General features: G+C 32.7%; 1 protein-coding gene across 1 annotated transcript; it reads right to left on the bottom strand.

Moving 5' to 3' along the window:
* Positions 1–13,263: 13,263 nt before the first annotated feature.
* LOC131617750 (transcriptional regulator STERILE APETALA) lies at positions 13,264–17,799 on the bottom strand. The gene is made up of 2 exons (XM_058889003.1): positions 17,493–17,799; positions 13,264–14,520 (listed from the first exon to the last, which is right to left on the bottom strand). The coding sequence occupies exons 1-2, from the start codon at positions 17,751–17,753 to the stop codon at positions 13,354–13,356; spliced, it is 1,428 nt and encodes a 475-aa protein (XP_058744986.1). The 5' UTR covers positions 17,754–17,799; the 3' UTR covers positions 13,264–13,353.
* Between the last annotated feature and the right edge of the window lie 1,962 nt (positions 17,800–19,761).

Below are 19,761 nucleotides of genomic sequence, written 5' to 3'. Positions count from 1 at the left end.
AAGGAGAAAAAAGGATGTCTTTCACCACGCCTCCCGCAGCCGCATGTCCACGCCTTTCGAAACAGGATTGTAAATACAACAAAGGTTATCGAGCAAGGATTAGTTCAACAAAGAAGTTCCCTCATAGATACACTCAAGATGTATCTAGTCATAAAGGGGTTCATCTTAGAACATACCAAACTTGCAAGGACGCTCTACGATAACCTGGGGGCAAGGGTTTATCCAACTGGGGAAATATCCTGAACAAAGAGGCATAACTACGATGGAGGGAAGGCGACCTGTGCTAACTCCACACCAAGGGGCAAAAGGGGTCATAGATTTCCTTTATCAATCTACAAAATCTGGAGGTTGCAAATGGTGTGATATTATCCTTAGGAAAAGCAAAAGAGGTTTAGTCAAAGGAAACTCATGAAGTTCCGATACGACGAAAACCCACCGCTAACAAATTTATTCCCGACAGATTCGACATGCCCAAGGAAAATTCGAGGTTGCCCTTTTACTTCTACAAGTCTAAGAATTAAGGAGTGAAACAAAGGTCAACGGACTTACAAAGGAGATTGTCCCTAGAACCAATAGGTGTTTACCATGTCAAAATTTCAACCCATACGATTGCTAAGTGTCGCTCAGGATAAAAGTTGTACCTTCGGATTAGCAACTCTAATAAGATGACCATGCAGGTTTTGGAGTCGATTCATTCGCTCACTACTACGACTTTCTAGTCGCACACTTCTATTTTTAGAATTATTAACAAACTTGAGGGAGAATGACGAATACAAATGACTAAGTCCAGCTAAACGTATGCTTTCAAGGTAAGACCGAGCCGAGGATGTACAGGCATTGCTTCAATTCCTAAACAGTGGAGATATAAGGATGTTAATCCCTCGTTACCCCCGTCGAGCCAGGAGTTGGAGTTTGTTTATACTTTTCAAATAAACCTTGATTTTAACCAGGGGCAGGGTAGACTTCGATTAATTCAATGGTGTATTTTGGTTGTCAAGAGAATCAGTCAATCCAAGCAAGGATTCAAGCACAAGGGTCAAACAAAGGTTCAAGCGTATCTTCTTCCTCGCATTCATCAAAGATTGAGGAGGCAATGGAGATAACATTCGTAACATCTTCTTCCTCAATATATCATTCAATATCGAGGACGTATCAAAGTCGAAGCTTTCAAAATCAACATGGCAGTCACAACAGTCAAATATCCAAGGATCAATATTTCCAAAGGAGCATTAAAAAAAAGAAAGGAGAAAAACGCCCGCTAAGTCAAAATGAAAAAATGACTTAGGCAAAAATTAGGGCATCCCGATGAACCAAACTCAAAGAAATTGGTTCATGCAAAAATAAGGGATAAAAACAAAGGCGAAATACAAAGGATAATCTGGTGACTGCTAAACCATCAAAGCTTCACATCAATGCTTGGATCTTTACAACATATGTCATCAAAGTTTGGATCTCTGCTAAGGCTTCTGCTCAACATCGAAACTGAAACGATTCTCTTGCAAACAAAGCACATCCATTGGATTAGGCGAATTTTTAGGATCTGGAGAACATCAAGGAGAAAGGGGTGGGATAAATAAAATTTTGAGCCTTATATCCATTGTTTCTTAAAACATGAACCAGGCCAAGTTACAACATTTAAAAGTCCTAATTGAGGCAAGGTTAACTACGAAAGCATATTAAGCAGGAATTTGTTATACTGACTCCTATGTTTGTTAAAACAACTTCTAATCACTATGCTTCTTCAAGCATTCTTTTCAAAACCATCCAGTCCTAATTCATAACGGACTTCGATTTCAAAACTTGCATACGCATTCCATTGGAGCTACTTCTCAAAAGGTACAACACCATCTACGAGTATACACTTAGCATCGAGGAAATCTCGAAATTGGTTTTAATCAAAGGTGATCATTTCTAATAAAGACCCTGGAGTCGGGGGAACCACATCCAGAGGGTTCTCCTAAACAGGGGGCAAAAATTTCAAGGAGCACGGGGGCATACAATCGAACATCCTATTAACTAGGGGCAGTCTTCCTAAGGTTCAATCGACTTGGGGCACATCTCAAAGCAATCTCAAACAGGGGCATGTCAGACATGGGGAGAATTCAAATTCAGAAGGATAACACACTATGGATAGTCCTCCATATCATGGAAACCAAGGGCACACCCTTTAATCTAAACGGCAAAGCATCCGACGAGGCTATTTCCTGGGGCACTTCCCTCATAAGCATCTTTCTCCATGAAAATACTGGGGCAATGGATATCAAATTCGCAAGACACACGACAAAAGGAAAAAGGCGTTCTCGCACTTTACAACATCGAACAAATCTTTCTCCTAACTACGATCTTCAAAGTTCAAACAAAACAGGTATTGAGAAATCGCGCTAGCATCACACCCTACCTTATCCAACAACCTTACAACATTAGCAAAATATACACGCTTTGGTTATTAACAACCTGTCATTGGAGCATCATACAAATACATATAAATCATGCATTTACACACATTGGTTGATACATTACACCACACCTTTTCGGGAAATCTTCTTTAAGACAAATTTCTATCTACTCTAAGAGCCTTTACAGGTGGTTTTCTCTAGGACAAATTGCTACCATTTCGATAAATCATTTCAGATAGTCTTCTTTAAGACAAACATTCACTTCCATTCCAAAAAGACCTTTTCAGGTAATCTTACAGAAGACATTACTTCGTTCCACTCATTACATCAACCAAACATACGCATAAGCATAAGCATACATAAACATTACAAAGCCAGCATAAGCATAGTCAGGGTATAAGTGCAAGCATGGAGTAAACAAGCTCAATGGGTTTAAGGAGATAAAAATCTCGGGATTGCATCATCATTAGCATACATACATACGCATTAGCATACGCATATCATCTAGTGCATTTACACATCACAAAAAGCCCAATTTCTATTGGCAGTCCAAACCATCATTAAACCCAGTTCCCGTCTGGTAATCAGTTCCTGTCTCACTATTACATCAAAATTCAAATCATACTACAAAAGCCTAGTTTCCAACCCTCGTGTTGTGATTGGTGTATTTTCTCCGACCCTCGAGTCGTGAGTCTCCGAACAGGTGAATCTTTTCCATGCAGGTAAATTTTGCTAGAACTATAGCAAGCAATCCTATTGGGGTCCACAAACTGCGAGTAGCTTACCAGCACTATGGTAAGTGAGAGATACAAACTGCGAGTAGCTTACCAGCACTATGGTAAGTGAGAGATATAAACTGTGAGTAGCTTACCAGCACTATGGTAAGTGAGAGATATAAACTGCGAGTAGCTTACCAGCACTATGGTAAGTGAGAGATACAAACCGCGAGTAGCTTACCAGCACTATGGTAAGTGAGAGATATAAACTGCGAGTAGCTTGCCAGAACTATGGTAAGTGAGAGATATAAACTGCGAGTAGCTTGCCAGAACTATGGTAAGTGAGAAATACAAACTGCGAGTAGCTTACCAGCACTATGGTAAGTGAGAGATACAAACTGCGCGTAGCTTGCCAGAACTATGGTAAGTGAGAGATACAAACTGCGACGTAGCTTGCCAGAACTATGGTAAGTGAGAGATACAAACTGCGACGTAGCTTGCCAGAACTATGGTAAGTGAGAGATACAAACTGCGAGTAGCTTATCAGCACTATGGTAAGTGAGAGATACAAACTGCGACGTAGCTTTCCAGAACTATGGTAAGTGAGAGATACAAACTGCGCATAGCTTGCCAGAACTATGGTAAGTGAGAGATACAAACTGCGAGTAGCTTACCAGCACTATGGTAAGTGAGAGATGCAAACTGCGAGTAGCTTGCCAGGACTATGGTAAGTGAGAGGTCCACAAACTGCGGAGGCTTGCTGGCCATAGCAAGCCAATTACACAATCAACAGAAGGTCCTCGCTATTCCTTTTCAGGAACCTTTCCAGGAAGTCTTCTTCAAGACGTATTCCATCCTTTCTAGGAGCTTTTCCAGGCATACACAGGGTTTTTCAAATGATTCCTCAACTGGGTTTATCACGTTAGTCCCTCGGCAGTGATCTTCTCCGTCAACAACAATCAGAGGTGTTGTTTTTCTTTTCAGAATTATTAACACACTTCGATTTACATAACTAACAATCATGCATCTTTCAATTGCATATCTCATTCATACATAATGCATATACAAACATCGCTCTCATTTATTTTGAGAAGCTTACTGCATCATACATCGCATGCATCATAACTCAGGTTGCCTTTTAGGCCGTGCTACAATCGAAACACAGTGATTCCTTTCGAAAGCATCTGCTTCGCATTCAAAAGAGAGGGGTATTTACCTTGGGTGGCATCTGTAAGCCCATCTCCCATGGAATTTCTTCCCAACAAAGGCAAATTTCAGGGCATTTCAGTGTTCAATCATCTTCTACCTTTAGATTACGATAGGCAGACGTGCCTATCCGACTCTTCAGGTTTAAGAAGATTGAACAGGGGCAGCTGTCATACCCCAAAATTTGCCCGATCAGATCTATATATTTTAATTCATTAAGGGTCAAAATTAAGAGTCATGGGGTTTGACATTCCTATTGTCAAACCCGCCCTCTTATAAAATATCCTGAGAAATAAATGGGGTGCGATTAACAGGTGTTTCAAGGGTTTCATCATTTGTTAATATTATTTTTTTACTAACATTTGCATTTGTTTTTTATTTTGAATTATTATTAGTAATTTTTATTACTTCTAACTATTAGTATTTAATATTGGTAATTTTATTATTAATATTAATATTAATATTAGGTGATATTATTATTAATATTATTTTAACATTATTCTTATAGAATTTGTATACATTATTATTAACTAGTTTTATTAATTATATATTAGGATTATTAGCATTAATGTAAATATTATTATCAAAATTATTTTTAATTGTTAGGTTAGTTGGGCAATAGGCCCATTAGGTATAGAAAACCCTAATTGGGACTAATATAAATATAACACTTTTTTTACTGTACAGGGGGGCCGGAAAAATATTGGAAAGGAGGAAATCCTTATTTCCTCACAGACAAAAAAGGTTTTCTGGTTGTATTTGTTAAACCCCTTTACCTAACAATTCACGTACACTAACCTTTGCACATATTCATTCATAATTTTGCACACACACTTTTAACATTTGTAGATACTAATACTTTCATAAATCATAGCCTTTTTCTATACAATTCTCCACCTTTGTACAGATTTTTACTAATAGATCTCGTAGGTTTTTTTACTATACTAGCTATCAAGTTCTTTTGGACAAATAACACATGGTTTTCTTTTATCTATACATCTAATGAAACAAGCAATAACCTCTGTTATTATCGCATACGTTCTTCTTATGTTTGCAGAGTAAAAAAAAATCATATAGTTAACAGCAACTTGCAGGTTGTTATTGGGGCAAAGATTCAAAGTAAACCACACCCAAATCTCCCAAAAAAAACAAAGTTGTTATTGTTCTTTTTTTTCAGATTATGGAAGTGGAAGACAAAGCCCCATCGCGAGCAACCTTCAATCACGCCGCCGCGAATCCTCCACGTGAACAACCGGCGGCCGAACAACCAAGCGCCGCTCAGCCCCTCCGCGCGAGCCGCCACCGGACACGGGTCCGATTTCGCCGTGAGCGTCACGACACCACAGAACCGTCACGTTTCCGATCACCGCCAGCTTCCGAGTCCACCGGAATTCTTGGGTCCCGATCGGAGCCCCTCCGACAATTCTTCTTTCTAATCCGATACTCTCTCCCTGATTATTTGTTTTCTTGATATGAAGTATAATAAGATTGATGGAGAGAAATTTTTAGTGAGTATGAATCTTGTTGAGATTTTCTTTTTCCAGAAAATAGATTGAAGAGAAGGCAAGTGGGTCGATGGAGAGAGGCGCTGGGGCCCACATGGGTTTGCGTTGACCTCATTCTGTTTATAGCATGGTTTTATATTTATTGTTCCCAATGTGTTTGTCTAACAGCTTGCATGTTTAGCAGAGACGGTGGAGGCTTTTGCTGGGAACCTAGGAGACCTGGGTTCGATACCCAGGGCATGTTTATTTTTCTTGAATTTTGCTTGCTAGGGTTAATTCCTAAATCAGGTGGAACGCTTCCAGGAAAGTCCACCATACACCTTTGTTATCAGCCCCAGGATCTCTCTACCATCCAAATCTAACGTACAACATGGCATCCTTATCATGGAACTCCACAGAGCTGCCACACACAATAAAAAAAACCAGGTTTTCTATATGTTTATTTATTATATTGTTTAAATATTTAGAATAATTAATAATTAATTATATTTGATTTAGTTAATTTATTTAAAATAGGATTAAGATGATAAATTAGGAGTAGGATTATAATTAATTAGGATTATCCGATTATCTCGATCATTTCGATTAATTTATTTAAATAGTTTTAATTATTATAATCACAAAAACCTATAAAGGTGTAAATATTAGGATTTTCCCAATCCCATTAATCCCTAAATAATTCTCTCCTCGACCCGACTAAATCTATTAGTCGCATTAGACGAGAGATAAAAATAATAAAACATTTATCCTTAATCAATGCTCTCCTCGGCCCGACTAAATCTATTAGTCGCATTAGACGAGAGATAAAATACATAAATTAAAATACATTCAATTTGCTGCCAGCGACGATCAATCTATCGATCCGAGTAACCAGCAATGCCCCGTAATCTGTTAGCTATAATGATCAAATCTATTGATCACCGCATCTAACAGTGACATATCAAACCAGGGTTGTACGCCCAAACATTCAAAACACTTCAAATTAAACTACGGATTTTCATCCCTTTCAAATCACAAATTCAAAACTACGATAGGCCACTCAAAAAGCCTCTAAACTCACATTCAATCAAATTTCAAACCTTAAGGGCGTACAACCCGTAGCCCGAACTACGTTGACTCTGATCCTCCATAAGGAGGTACGTAGGCACTTGGCAACAAGGCGAGTCTCCCCCCTTCAAATCTCAATTCAGTTCTAAATCTCAATTTTCACCCTATTCTCTTCCTTAGCTATTTAACCTCTATAATTTTGCTATAAACCTTTACCTTAGATTCAAAGCCAATAGGAAAGGGTCGAGGGTGCCTAACACCTTCCCTCGACCTGATTATAATAACTTACCCTGAATCTCATATCTGCGTAGGGTTTCCTATTCGCCCTTCAGAATAGGTGGCGACTCTAAAAGCTTAATTTTTAGGGCAGGTTGCTACAACCGTATAAGGATGTACCATCTGAAGAGCCACCAAATATAACAATCTACGTAGCTCCAATAGTTCTCAGCTATGGTACATCGTGGCCTATCTAGTACCAGATGATTAACATAATCATCAAACATATCATCCATATCTCTACATTTCATAATGGGAGAAGCAGACACCAAAGGATCTTCGCCTTTGATCCATATACAATCTTCAAATAACTTAGAGTACAAGTAAATCAAACAAACGACTGCTTAATTGCAATCATGGATTTGTTCAAAGTCCTTGAAGTACTGGATGTAGATGACACCCACATAATTGGAACTCGTATACAAAATGGTAGTGCCAACAAAATACAACAGATGTGCTTTCATGGTATACCCTCTATGCTAGCGTACCTGCTCGTTATCACCAGCAGCTTTTTTCTTGATTTCTTTCTTTGAGTAGAGCTTATTTTATTGCTTATTTATTTCTTTCTTTGAGTAGAGCTTATTCTCTAAACATTTTTTCTGTTAAATTTAAATTTCCTTTCTTCTTAAATTAATCTTCAACATTTTATTCACAAAGTTGTTTCAATGTTATGCACTGTCATGAATAAAACAGTGAGAGAGTGAGTCTTTATATAGTTTCCTTTTTGTTTACTGTCGGTTGGTATTTGATCTTTTAAGACTTTGACTACTTGTTGGATGCTATTTTGCATCCTTTGTACTCGTAGCAAGTCTTGTCCCACACAAATTGGTACATTTTGTCATGTAAAGCTTGTAACATTGTATATTTTGTATTAATGCTTAACTATCTCTCAAATTTGAATGTTAAATGAGAAAACAACTAAGTTATTCTTTCATAGAACAAGCTTTAGTGATGGTTTCCAAAGGATAACAACTTGATTTTCTAGCAGAGGATTAAATTGTTGGCTTGGAGTTAGATTAGAGGAAACTGATGGTTGATTGAGTATTCATGACCGGATGATGGTTTTGACAACATGAATTAGTAGGTACTAAAACATGTCACAATTACGAGTGTTCTAAGGATGCTTCAACAGATATAATACCAAGATGCTTGATGTTTACTTGGTTATATGATATATTCTAAATTCATCTAAGACTAAAGGATCATTTATAACAACTTCCTTACTCTTTCATGAGGATAGATTACATTTAATCTAATAACATATTTCTACACAGAGGGGACCTAACCAAATAATATATATAACCCTAGCCGAGGGTGAAAAGCCCACACTTTTAACCACACCAATCAGGTTTTAGATACTCAGACTTTAATTAAAAAAATCATTTAACCAATAAAGAAATTTATTTATGCACCTCCTTCAGAATCGCGATTAACCAGTTTTTCACAAACTAAATAACAATTGATTGTAAGAGGTCTAAACTAAGGGTTCCCCATGTTCCCCTCTTTTGATGGGTGTCACTTTCCCTCTTGTAGGGGCTCACCCTCCTTTATGGAAGCTATACAACATGGAGGTTCCTCCCCCATGTTCCCCTCTTAGGTTGTTTTAAGTTTGTGCTCAAGATATTTGATGAAATGCCTCAAAGAAGATTGGACGAAGGAAATGTGTTTTGGAGTAAGAATTTTACTAGGGATGTGGCAAATCAAACTCCTCTTTTCAGTCAACAATTGTTTCATTCACAAGTTGTGAGATTAATCAATATTGTGAACCTGAATAATCGATTTGAGCGTGATAAAGCTAGTGTCAAAGCTAAATATATGATCCGTAATTGGATAGATTTAAAGATTGGAGTTCCAAAACTCACATGTCTCTTGTGGAAGAACTTTGCTTGGTTGATTAGATTAAAGTTTTAGTTTGGTACTTTCCTTTTGGTTTCGATCCTCTCAAAACTTTTTAATGTCCATAGCTTGTTAGTCTTAATTATTAGTGATGTTGTCAATGTGTGGATGGGAAATGCCCTAACATATTTTCTTTCTCTATGTTTGTACTCTCTCTTTTTTATCTAATGAATGAGATTGTTTTCTATAAGAAAATAAAAATAAAAATTAACAATTGATTGTAGCCCTTAAAATATTAAATAATTCTAACAAATCAAACACCTAAAAAATCATTTCAAAATTAATTCTACCTCTCTAGAATTGCTTTTGATTAATTTCCAAAAATAAAAAATAAACTAATTATTCACTAAAAAATTTAAAAAAACAAATTATAGATATCATATCTAGAGTTGTCAAAATGGGCTCGGTCCATTGGGCCGACCCATAAGCCCTACAATTTAGCGCGGGTCGGGCCGCAAAATACCTTAAAAAAATACGACCCTGTCTTTTTGGGCCAGTCCACTGGGCCTATGTTTTTTATAGGCTGGGCCAGGTCGGGCCAAGCGGGCTTCGGGCTGGCCCATTAAAAAAAGATTTTGGTAAATTTTGGAGAAAAAAGATTGAGATAAGATATGATTTTATAAATGTGTTTTCAAGTCATAAAGAAAAGTTAAAGAGGATCAAGATATATTTTCAAAATGATGTGATCAAGAAAATGGTTGTGAGATGTAGAGAAAATTTGATAAGTATTGGTGATAATATTAAGTTACTTTATACTTTTACATGGATGATTTTGTGGTATTCATATATATATATATATATATATATATATATATATATATATATATATATATATATATATATATATATATATATATATATATATATATATTTTAAACATCACTTATATACGTTTACGATGACTTTCTACTTATGTTGTATTGCATTTATTCATTACATCTTTTTTATAAAATTAAAATTATAATATTAAAATACGGGCCGGGCTGGCCCATCGGGCCGCACGGGCCTTTGAAAAATAGGTCAGACTCATTTTATGTGGCCTATTTAACAGTTGGGTTGGGTCGGACCAACCCATTAAAACACGTTGGTCCACCGGGCCGGATCGGCCCATTTGACAGCTCTAATTATATCAATGACAAAGAGGATCATCCATTTTGGATAATAAACAACAACGTCATATAAAACAAATAAAAATGTTAAAAGAATATCTTTAGTCATGAGCAATGTTTCAAATCACAAAGTCAACATTGTAAATAAAATTTAATATAAAAGACAAACTCAAAAAAAAATTTAAATTACCATATCAAAATAAGAATTAAATTTCATGGACTACATTCTTAATTTTTTTTTCTAGTGTTGAGTTAGATTTTTGTGTTCAAGAAATATTTTCATACTATAATATTCACACCATCAGTTATTATAAAATGTACTTTTATCAAAAAGTTGTTGAAATATATAATTTGTTAAAATATATATCACCCACTTTTTATAATTACTATTATAATCATTCAAATTTAAGGAATAAAATATTATATATAATTAGTTTTTAAATAATAATTGAGCTGAGTTATTTTATTAAAATATACAATATTAAAGAACAAAAAAAATTACTATTTACTTGGATATACGATAAAAGTTCAAAGGACAGCATTTATTTAAAAAGAGATATAAAAAGTACAAATAAGTTTTACAATTAAAGACAATAATTAACATGATAAAAAGTGGAATCATCATAGTAAAACTTTGAAACAACATTAAATTCAATAATAAGAAACCATGTGTATTATTTTTGGAAAACAGTAGTGAGAATTTATTTAAAAAATTCAAGTGATGAAGCAATAAATTCATTAGAGAGGCAGAAGAGGTTGTTGGGATGAAGACATAATTTTCATATTAAGATGATGAAGTTGGAAAGTCATAATAGTCAGAAACTGAGAAACTATATTCCATTCTCAATCAATTAATTCTATCCCATGCGCGTATAGTAAATGAGAGCTTCAGCCTCACCTCGAAGATGCAGCCAGCCAAGTTTGAGGCAACCAGCAAAGCAAGCAAATTTTACTATTATTCATAATATATGATCAGAAATTACACAGGGCTAGCTATAAATAGGTATATAGCTATGTTATTCAATTATGAATGTAAATATAGTAGCAACAGATATAGGTTATAGATGTATCAGACACAATGACAGACAGACAAGGTTTGAGATAGAAGCAGGAGAGACTAGGCACTAGAGAGCAGTACTAGACCTACCACCTTGCTGTCTATCTCTCTTTGTCTTTCATTTATTCTCTCCAATTTTTTTTTTTATATTTTTTCAACTACCCAATAAAGAATTCTTTCATTATTATTTATATATTGTATATTTAAATTTATGTGTTGCTATTAGATATCTCTGCAAAACTATCAATTGAATTGACTTAACGGAACATTCAAGAAAAATACATACTCCCTCCGTCTCATAATAAATGTCCTATTTGAGCAATGCGCGGTTTTTAAGAAAATGATTGGATGTGTTGGTTTTAGTAAAAAAGTTAATGTCATTTACTAGAATACCCCTATTAATAGTAGTTGAATAACGTGAAAGTTAATAAATAGGGGTATAATAGTGGAAAAATAATAATGATTGATGCATTGGAATTGTAAATGGACAATTAATTTGAGACAAGGAAAAAATGCAAATGAGACACTTATTATGAGACGGAGGGAGTATATATTTAATTTCGTGTGTACTTAGTTACAGAAATTGCAGTGTCCTTTTCATTAGTTACGTAATGAACAGTATTTGTCATGAATTTAAGAATAATATCTACTTCCCTAGAGTAATAGAAACATTGTTATAACCAACATGTTAAGAATAAAACCGAAATTTGTACTGGTTTTGCATACGTGATGATGATGATAAATACTACTCTAATAAATGTATGTAAATACTACAAATTGACCCTCACCAGAACCGAAAATAAAGAATAATGGTGGTATAATGTACTAGTATGGCAGATTCATACTTTGACTCAGTGCTCTCTGAATGGAGATTTGATTTTGAATCAGAAGATATACAGTTTGAAGCGTGATATTATACTATATTAAAGAACTAGGTTAGAATAAAATGTGTTCAAGTTCTACATGATAATGATGCCATGCTAATGAATCAATTTGAAATTTGTAAAGTCTCTATGACCCATCACTTCTTATATGTATGCACGTGTGAGTGTATATATGAGTATATATGCAAAGGATAAAATCAAAGCATGCTTTCAAAACAAATTTTGTATTTCATTACCCAAGAAAAGCGTGACAATGGTCATTGCCATTTGACTGTAAAAAAAACTATACTATATTAGTAAAACCAAAAACCTATATATTCCAATGTTCAATGACAAATTATATTCTTTATTTATTAAGATTGAAAAACTCTATCTGTAGTTAATGATCTTATTTCATTTTAAAATAAATGTTATTTTAACAAATAATTATTCTTAGAAATGATATTCATCGCCAATTGTTTATATAATTTTTGTCAACTTTATTCTTTAATTAATACTATAGGTATGCCCTGTCAAAAAAAATACTATATGTATGCTGCCTTCAAACTAATAATATATTTTGAGAAAATTATGATATTTTTGACAATATTGTAGTTTAATAATTTTTACAAATTAAATGATATTCATTCGGATAAATAGAATATATTCTGGTGCCTTAATTCTAATAATTATTTTTATAAATTTATTAAATAATCAACATATATTATTCATATATTATTTATGTTATTTATATATACACATGATTAAAAAATTATTTAATAAAATTCAGAATTACCATTTTGTTAATAAAAATAATATATTTACAAGTATCACGACAATATTTGATCATTATAAAAAAATATGATATCAGGTCAAGGATATATATATATATATATATATATATATATATATATATATATATATATATATATATATATATATATATATATATAAAAGATTATTTTATACTGCAAAAGAAACTTGTGTTTCCTACCAGGGTCATTATATCTAATAAGAATTTGAACATTTTAAAGTCTGAAATTTTTAGAATTTGCTTATAAATAAGACAGTAAATCAACTGTATATATAAGCGCCAACTGATAGTAATACACTAAAAATAATAAAAAATGATAAACTTATGCAATGAACAAGATAAAATGACAATAACAATAGATGTGATTTTTTAGATATTAAATAAAAAAAGGAATATTTTAAAGTTTTAATAATGAATGTGAGGATATAATAATCCTCCTACAAATAGATAAATTATCCAAATGTTATTTCACTGTACACTAAAATCCAGTAAATGTATTGAAGAGTCATTAGAAGAGATAGCCACATGAGTTTGATTCGCAACCATACTATTCCCATGAACTTGTCCTTCTCCGCCATCTCTAACACCGAGCGTGATGCACAACCGTGCCCTACGCTCGTGAATATCCCAAACCCTCAACAAACCAGACCCTCCAGAATACGTTATAACATACCCCAAATTCATGCACCCCAACAAACCCCTCAACCACGAACCTCTTAAACTAAAACTACTCACGCGCTCGAAACCTCCCACGCGCCTAACCGTTCCAACACCGTTTCTTTCCACCACAACAAAAACCTCGTGACATACATCCAACGAACCAACAACAAAACCTGTGGTGGACCCCACGTCACGTAATAAAACCTCCGGGTTTCTTAAGCTGAAACAAACCAATCTTGAACTCGTGCATGCAACAACAAACTCTCTTTCTGTTACCCTTACTCGACCCACCGGTTCAACTAACTCGGTTAACATATGCCATCCTTGAACCGTTTCTGGATCGGTTAACGAACCACCAACGAACACGCGCTGTTCTGTTAGCGCGTCCCATATTTGAAAAGCCCCGCCGGCATGACCGGCGAATAAACCAACCCACCAACGACTACACCCCGCGAATTCCACCAATACTCCGTTATTAACAACATCTCCGGAGATTGCACGTCGCGCTGCAATAGGTCCGGGCATTATGTCAGACCTGTTCATAAACGCGACGTACACATCTCCATCTAACCTCGCAAACGCAATGGTTGTGAGGTTGGAATTTGCAATTACTATCCCCGAAACGGATTGCGAGAACGGACCAAATAGATGACCGTGATTCGACCAGAAGGTTGTAATGTGTGCACCGGTGGTGAGATCGAATAGCCGAACCGTGCCGTCGACGAAGCCGCAGGCGAGGTGAGTGTCGGAGAGAGTGAGACAACGGCAGATGAGGGTTTGGTGAGGATCTCCTGGATCATATTGTGGGACAACTAAAGCGTGTCTACCTGTTGTGAAGTTCCTAGCCGTTCGATGCCAGTAGATGTACTCTAGCTGCCACGTGTCTCTCAATCTATAGGTTCTGCGCCAGATGCGTCTCGTGAGCCTCTGCCACAGTAGATCCGAGCGTGACACTTCCCTCCATGTTGAACAAACCTGCATGCATTTTTCCAATCATAAAAAACATCAAAAACCATATCAAGAAAATTATGATAGATTATTAATTTTTAATTAATTTGATTATATTATTTTGATACCAAAGAATATCATGTCATATAGAAATAGTGAGTATATGTATATCTAAAATATCTAAAATGAGGGGATTGAGTGATGAAGAATATCCAAGATTCTGTTGTGTATGTTCCAATTAAGAAGGAAAAAGTGAGATGGTGACAGATAAAAATGAAGTTGCAACATGTGAATATATAAAGATATATTTGGAATCATAAGATATGGAAAAGATATTCTGTAATGTTATATGATCAAAAGGAGGAGTTTGGATGAGATAGTTCAATGCATGAGCTATGATATAGCCCTAGAAAATAATAGTAATATGATATGATGTGGTCCAAAGCATAGGTCAAAAATAAAAATCTTACTACTAGTGACTGTTGATGTAGGCGTGTGTATGAAAATGAAATGAAAAATATTAAAACTATATGGTATTATCAATTATGAAATGAAAGGTAAGCTAGGTGGTGTGGCTCCCAAGAAATATTTCACTTTCATTTCCAATAAAGGTAATGGTCAATGCTCTGTGTTGTTTCAACCATCGAATCTATCTACTTCAACAAAAACACTTCCAACAAGCCAAAAGACAAATATCCAGTCATGTTGCTAGCTACATGTTCCACAAACAAACATTTTTAAGACAATGTTTTTATTACTAAATTATTTCACTTTTAGAATGATGTTAGGTAAATTCAAAATAAGTAGGGTGAAATAATGTGTGTTTTTATTACTAAATTATTATTTATTTCTACTTACAATTTACAAGAAATGTACTTTTTTTTAAAATAGTCTTACTAAAGGATTTTAGTACTAATTCGCAAATAGTCTTATATGTAAGTATAAACACTTTTAATTATTTTGGGAAATAACCTAATGAGAGGGCATAAGTAGTAGATACAAAGAGAATGGGTTTACCATGGCAAGAATTGGACTCCATGTGACTTTTGGATTTTATACATAATCTAAACAATTGTCCATTATTATTATATTATTATTATTATTATTATTATTATGCTCACAAAGTCCCTTTTAATAAAAACTTTTTATCTAATATTTTCATATATTAAAAATCTATAAAACAATCAACTTCCCTATATTTTTGTTTTATTTGTTTTATTGGGAATAGAATAACATTTTTATTACATTTCAAATAAAACTATCAAAACAAATGAAATAAAATATTCATTCCATCGAATTTCACTCTGTTAAATTTGAAATTCCAAAAAATAATCTAACTTTTTATTTACTCATTTATTTTGCCCAACATTGGACCTTATTATTTACAATAAGAATTAATTTTCTTTATTTATTTACTATTTTTAAATTACTTTTTAAATAAAAATGATAAAGGTTTAATTTGAAATTTTTTATAAATTTGAGTACTGAGTTTAATTTATTTATTTTATAGGTTGATCTTCTAAAATGTCTTCTACTTTATAATTATAATTATAATATATGTAATATATTGATAGTACATTATAAAAAATTTAATTGAGGTATTCTTTTCTCTATATACACTCTTTTGGTAAAAATATTTAGTTTTAATTTTTAATTTATTTAAAATTTTGTTTACAAAATGATGCTAAAGAATTTATTTAGGATAGCCATTGAACACTGAAGACTGAACCTGACTTCTTCCACCAGATCAGATCCAACCCAGTTACAGATTTCTACGAATATAATCTTAGGGAAAAATCCAAGTAGCTAAAGAAAAGTTGTATCACACTCTCAACTCACTTAAATAAATTTAAAAAGATAAATTGTTTTATAATACAGTCAATGTAAATAATATTATTTAATAAAATAGTCACGAATTATGCAACCTGACAGAAACTACAGCTGAACCCAATTTTAAATATTTTCAAAGCTCCATCTATTAAAAAACAATAAGTAAAATAAAAATAATAAGAAATATTTTTTTCTTTCAAATTGGCTTATATTTATATATGACCTATTTTAATTATTAAAAAATAATAATAATAATAATAATAATAATAATAATAATAATAATAATAATAATAATAATAATAATAATAATAATAATAATAATAATAATAATAATAATAATAATAATAATAATAATAATATAGTTGTAAGGACACTATAGTATCTTGAGACATGAATCACTATTCATATGTTCCCTCCTTGTGTAATTTAAGAAAACAATGGTTCTGAAACAAAGTAAAAAAGCTAGTAACAAGATGTTTTTAGATAGAAAAAAAGGTATACCATGGATTTGTTAGCCTATATAGCTAGAATATTTAAAAAGTTGAGTCAAAAAAAGATCCATGCCAAGAAAGGGTAACATCAAAATTCAAACCCAATTTATCTCCTTTTCATTATACCAGAGACAGAACAACAACAAGAAGCAAAAAAAAAAAAAACCTTTTCATGAAAGGGACACACATTTAGTTTAGAAAATGACCCACGTAAAAGTAGCCGTTTTTAAGGAACAGTTTTTTCTAGGATGCTTCAAAGCATCTTAATAACCATAATCTCTATAGTAACTTATGTATTTAATTTTTCACTAATAGGTTCAAGTAGTATTCTTTTTCTTTACATTTTTGGTTTATACTACTTTGCTTAAAAAAAATTATATAATTTATTAAAAAAATAATATGGTTGGGACAACAAGCTTACTTTATATATCACTTTTTGAATATTTTATTGATAAAATAGAATAATTTCTATATATAATATATATACGAAAATGAAAAAGAATCTGCGTTATCTCTGCAGGTTGCATTGCATAATGTTTGACTTGACCAATAATTTGTCCATTTTCGGAACTGAAAAAGCTAACACTTACACATGCTTGAGATTCCATTATTTGAAATATTAATAGATTCAAGAAAAACAAAATAAAAATATTATTCAAGAATAAATAAAAATGTGACCTGAAAAATAATGGCGAGAGCAGAAGCAGCAGAAAGACGGCCATGAAAATGAGAAGCATCAATGGCAACCTGAGTGGCTAATGCTTCGACAACAGGTTCAAGCCAGACTTCATTATTCATGGAGCGTTGACGAGAGGAAGAAGGGGCGTCAATGTTATCAGTAGGAGGAGGAGGAGAAGGTTGGATGTGAGAAGTGACATTTGGTTGTGATGATGAGGAGGAGGAAGAAGAAGAGGATGAGGAGGAAGAAGAAGAAGACATGAGTGAAGCAAGTGGGGGAGTGATAAAGGTATAAAAGTGGAGAATGAACAAGTAGAAACCGGACCAGAAAGGAACAAAGACAAAAAGGTTGGAGATAAGGACACAAAATGAGGGACCCCAAAACCAACTGTCTCTCTATTTTATTTTGCTTCAATATTTGTGTCTCTGCTCTAGTTAACTTTTTAATTATTACATTAAATGTATTTTTATTTTAGAGGGCAGTTTGGAATTTAATTATAGACATATTTAATACTACTCAACTTCCTTAACTTTCTTAATTTAATATTTCATTTTAGTCTTTTAATTAAAAAAAATGTTATAATGTAGCCTCATAATTTCATTTTTGTTATTTTATTTGGTTCATTATATCAAAGTCTGACATTAACCAAGTGTTTGGATTCGAGTGGCAAACGAATCTCTATAAAGCACGATATTCGGAGAATGTCGAGTTTAATTTCTGGCAGAAACTCCGTAGCACGAGTTGAATTAGTCGATCTACTATATAGGTCGGAACCGGTGCAAAAAAAAAAAGTCTGACAAAAAAAAAAGTTAAATTATCATAACATGAATGTACAAGACTCAAGATCTAAATGTGACTAAACATTTACATAATAAGTAGGATTTTCACTTAACTTTCAGGTTGTTCATCCTCTAAAAAGCTAAAGCGTAAGCTCTATTTCATATTATAAGTATTTGAACCTAGAGCTTTGTTGTATATCCACGTTACCAGAATTTAAAGTATTTTTTGCTACAAATTGACGAAAAAGACCAAATAGTATAATAAAAGTGAAGTTAAGAGACTAATGCATGTTTGGTTTGGCTTTTGGAAAGGCCAAAAGCACTTCTAGAGATGTAGAATTGATTTTGAGTAATTTTAAGATGTTTGTTTAGGTAAAAGTAAAATTGATTATGTCTCCATAATTAATTTTACTTGAAGCTAGAGGGCCCGTTTGTTTTGGCTTTTTTTAAAAATGATTTTTATAGTGTGATCAAATTTTGTGAAAAAAATTTTTACAAAAGAAATTTTTTATAAAAGCTTCAAATGAAAATTTTGTTTGAATAATCATTCTTAAAATGTGATTTTAGGTATTTCATCTATTTATGGGAAAAAAATTTGGATATCAAAATTTCAAAAAATCACTTAATTTTGAAGCTATTTCAAATAGATTTTCATAAAAATCATCTTTGAAATACAACTTTTTGAAAAAATTATGATTTTGCCTAAGTTTTGGTCTTCAGTCATGTATGTTTATGTTATAGGATGTCAAATTAAGTGTTTCATTTTAGAAAAAACAAATATAAAAAAACTTGTAATATTTTGAAAAACAGTTTTAGAAAATCTATTTTCAAAAATACAAAGAGAAAATCTATTTTTTTAAAGCTGAAACAAACAGACCCAAAATTTATAGCTTTTGCCTCTAGAATTGATTCCGGATGTTTTTTACACTGAAATTTTTCTATAAAAAAAAAAAAAGTTTTGTCAATTTTAACCTAAAAATATCTCTTTTTTATGTTGATTATTTATTTTGATTTAATATTTTTTAATTTAAAGTTATTGTGATTTCATTTATTTGTGACCATAAATTAAACATGTTTTTTTGTGATTTCTCTTATTGTTAAGTTAAAAGGTAGTGCATTCATCCAATAGAAAGTCATTAATCTACCATATCACTTAAAAAAATATTTTAATTGAATACATTGTGGTGATTGATTAACCGTGTAAAAATATCTTTGTGCTGTCTTTTTTTTTTTCATCTTATTGGAGTGCTCATTTGATTTAAATTAATATATCAATTTTAATCTATTTAGTGTATATTTAATTAATAAATTTAATGTCTTCTATATTCCATATTTAATTTTTTCGTTTTATATTATTAACTTAAATTTCTGATTTTTTTATAGTTTCATCATTTTTGTATTTAGCTAAGTTTAGATGACTCTTAATCAATTTATGTAACAATATTTTAGTTAAAAAGATCTAATTTGATCACAACATATTTAAAATACT

The sequence above is a fragment of the Vicia villosa genome, linkage group LG7, assembly GCF_029867415.1.
Source record: "Vicia villosa cultivar HV-30 ecotype Madison, WI linkage group LG7, Vvil1.0, whole genome shotgun sequence".
In the NCBI taxonomy this organism is placed as follows: Eukaryota; Viridiplantae; Streptophyta; class Magnoliopsida; order Fabales; family Fabaceae; genus Vicia; species Vicia villosa.
Note: the sequence above shows the minus strand (reverse complement) of the source record. Positions and strands in the feature narration are given on the sequence as shown.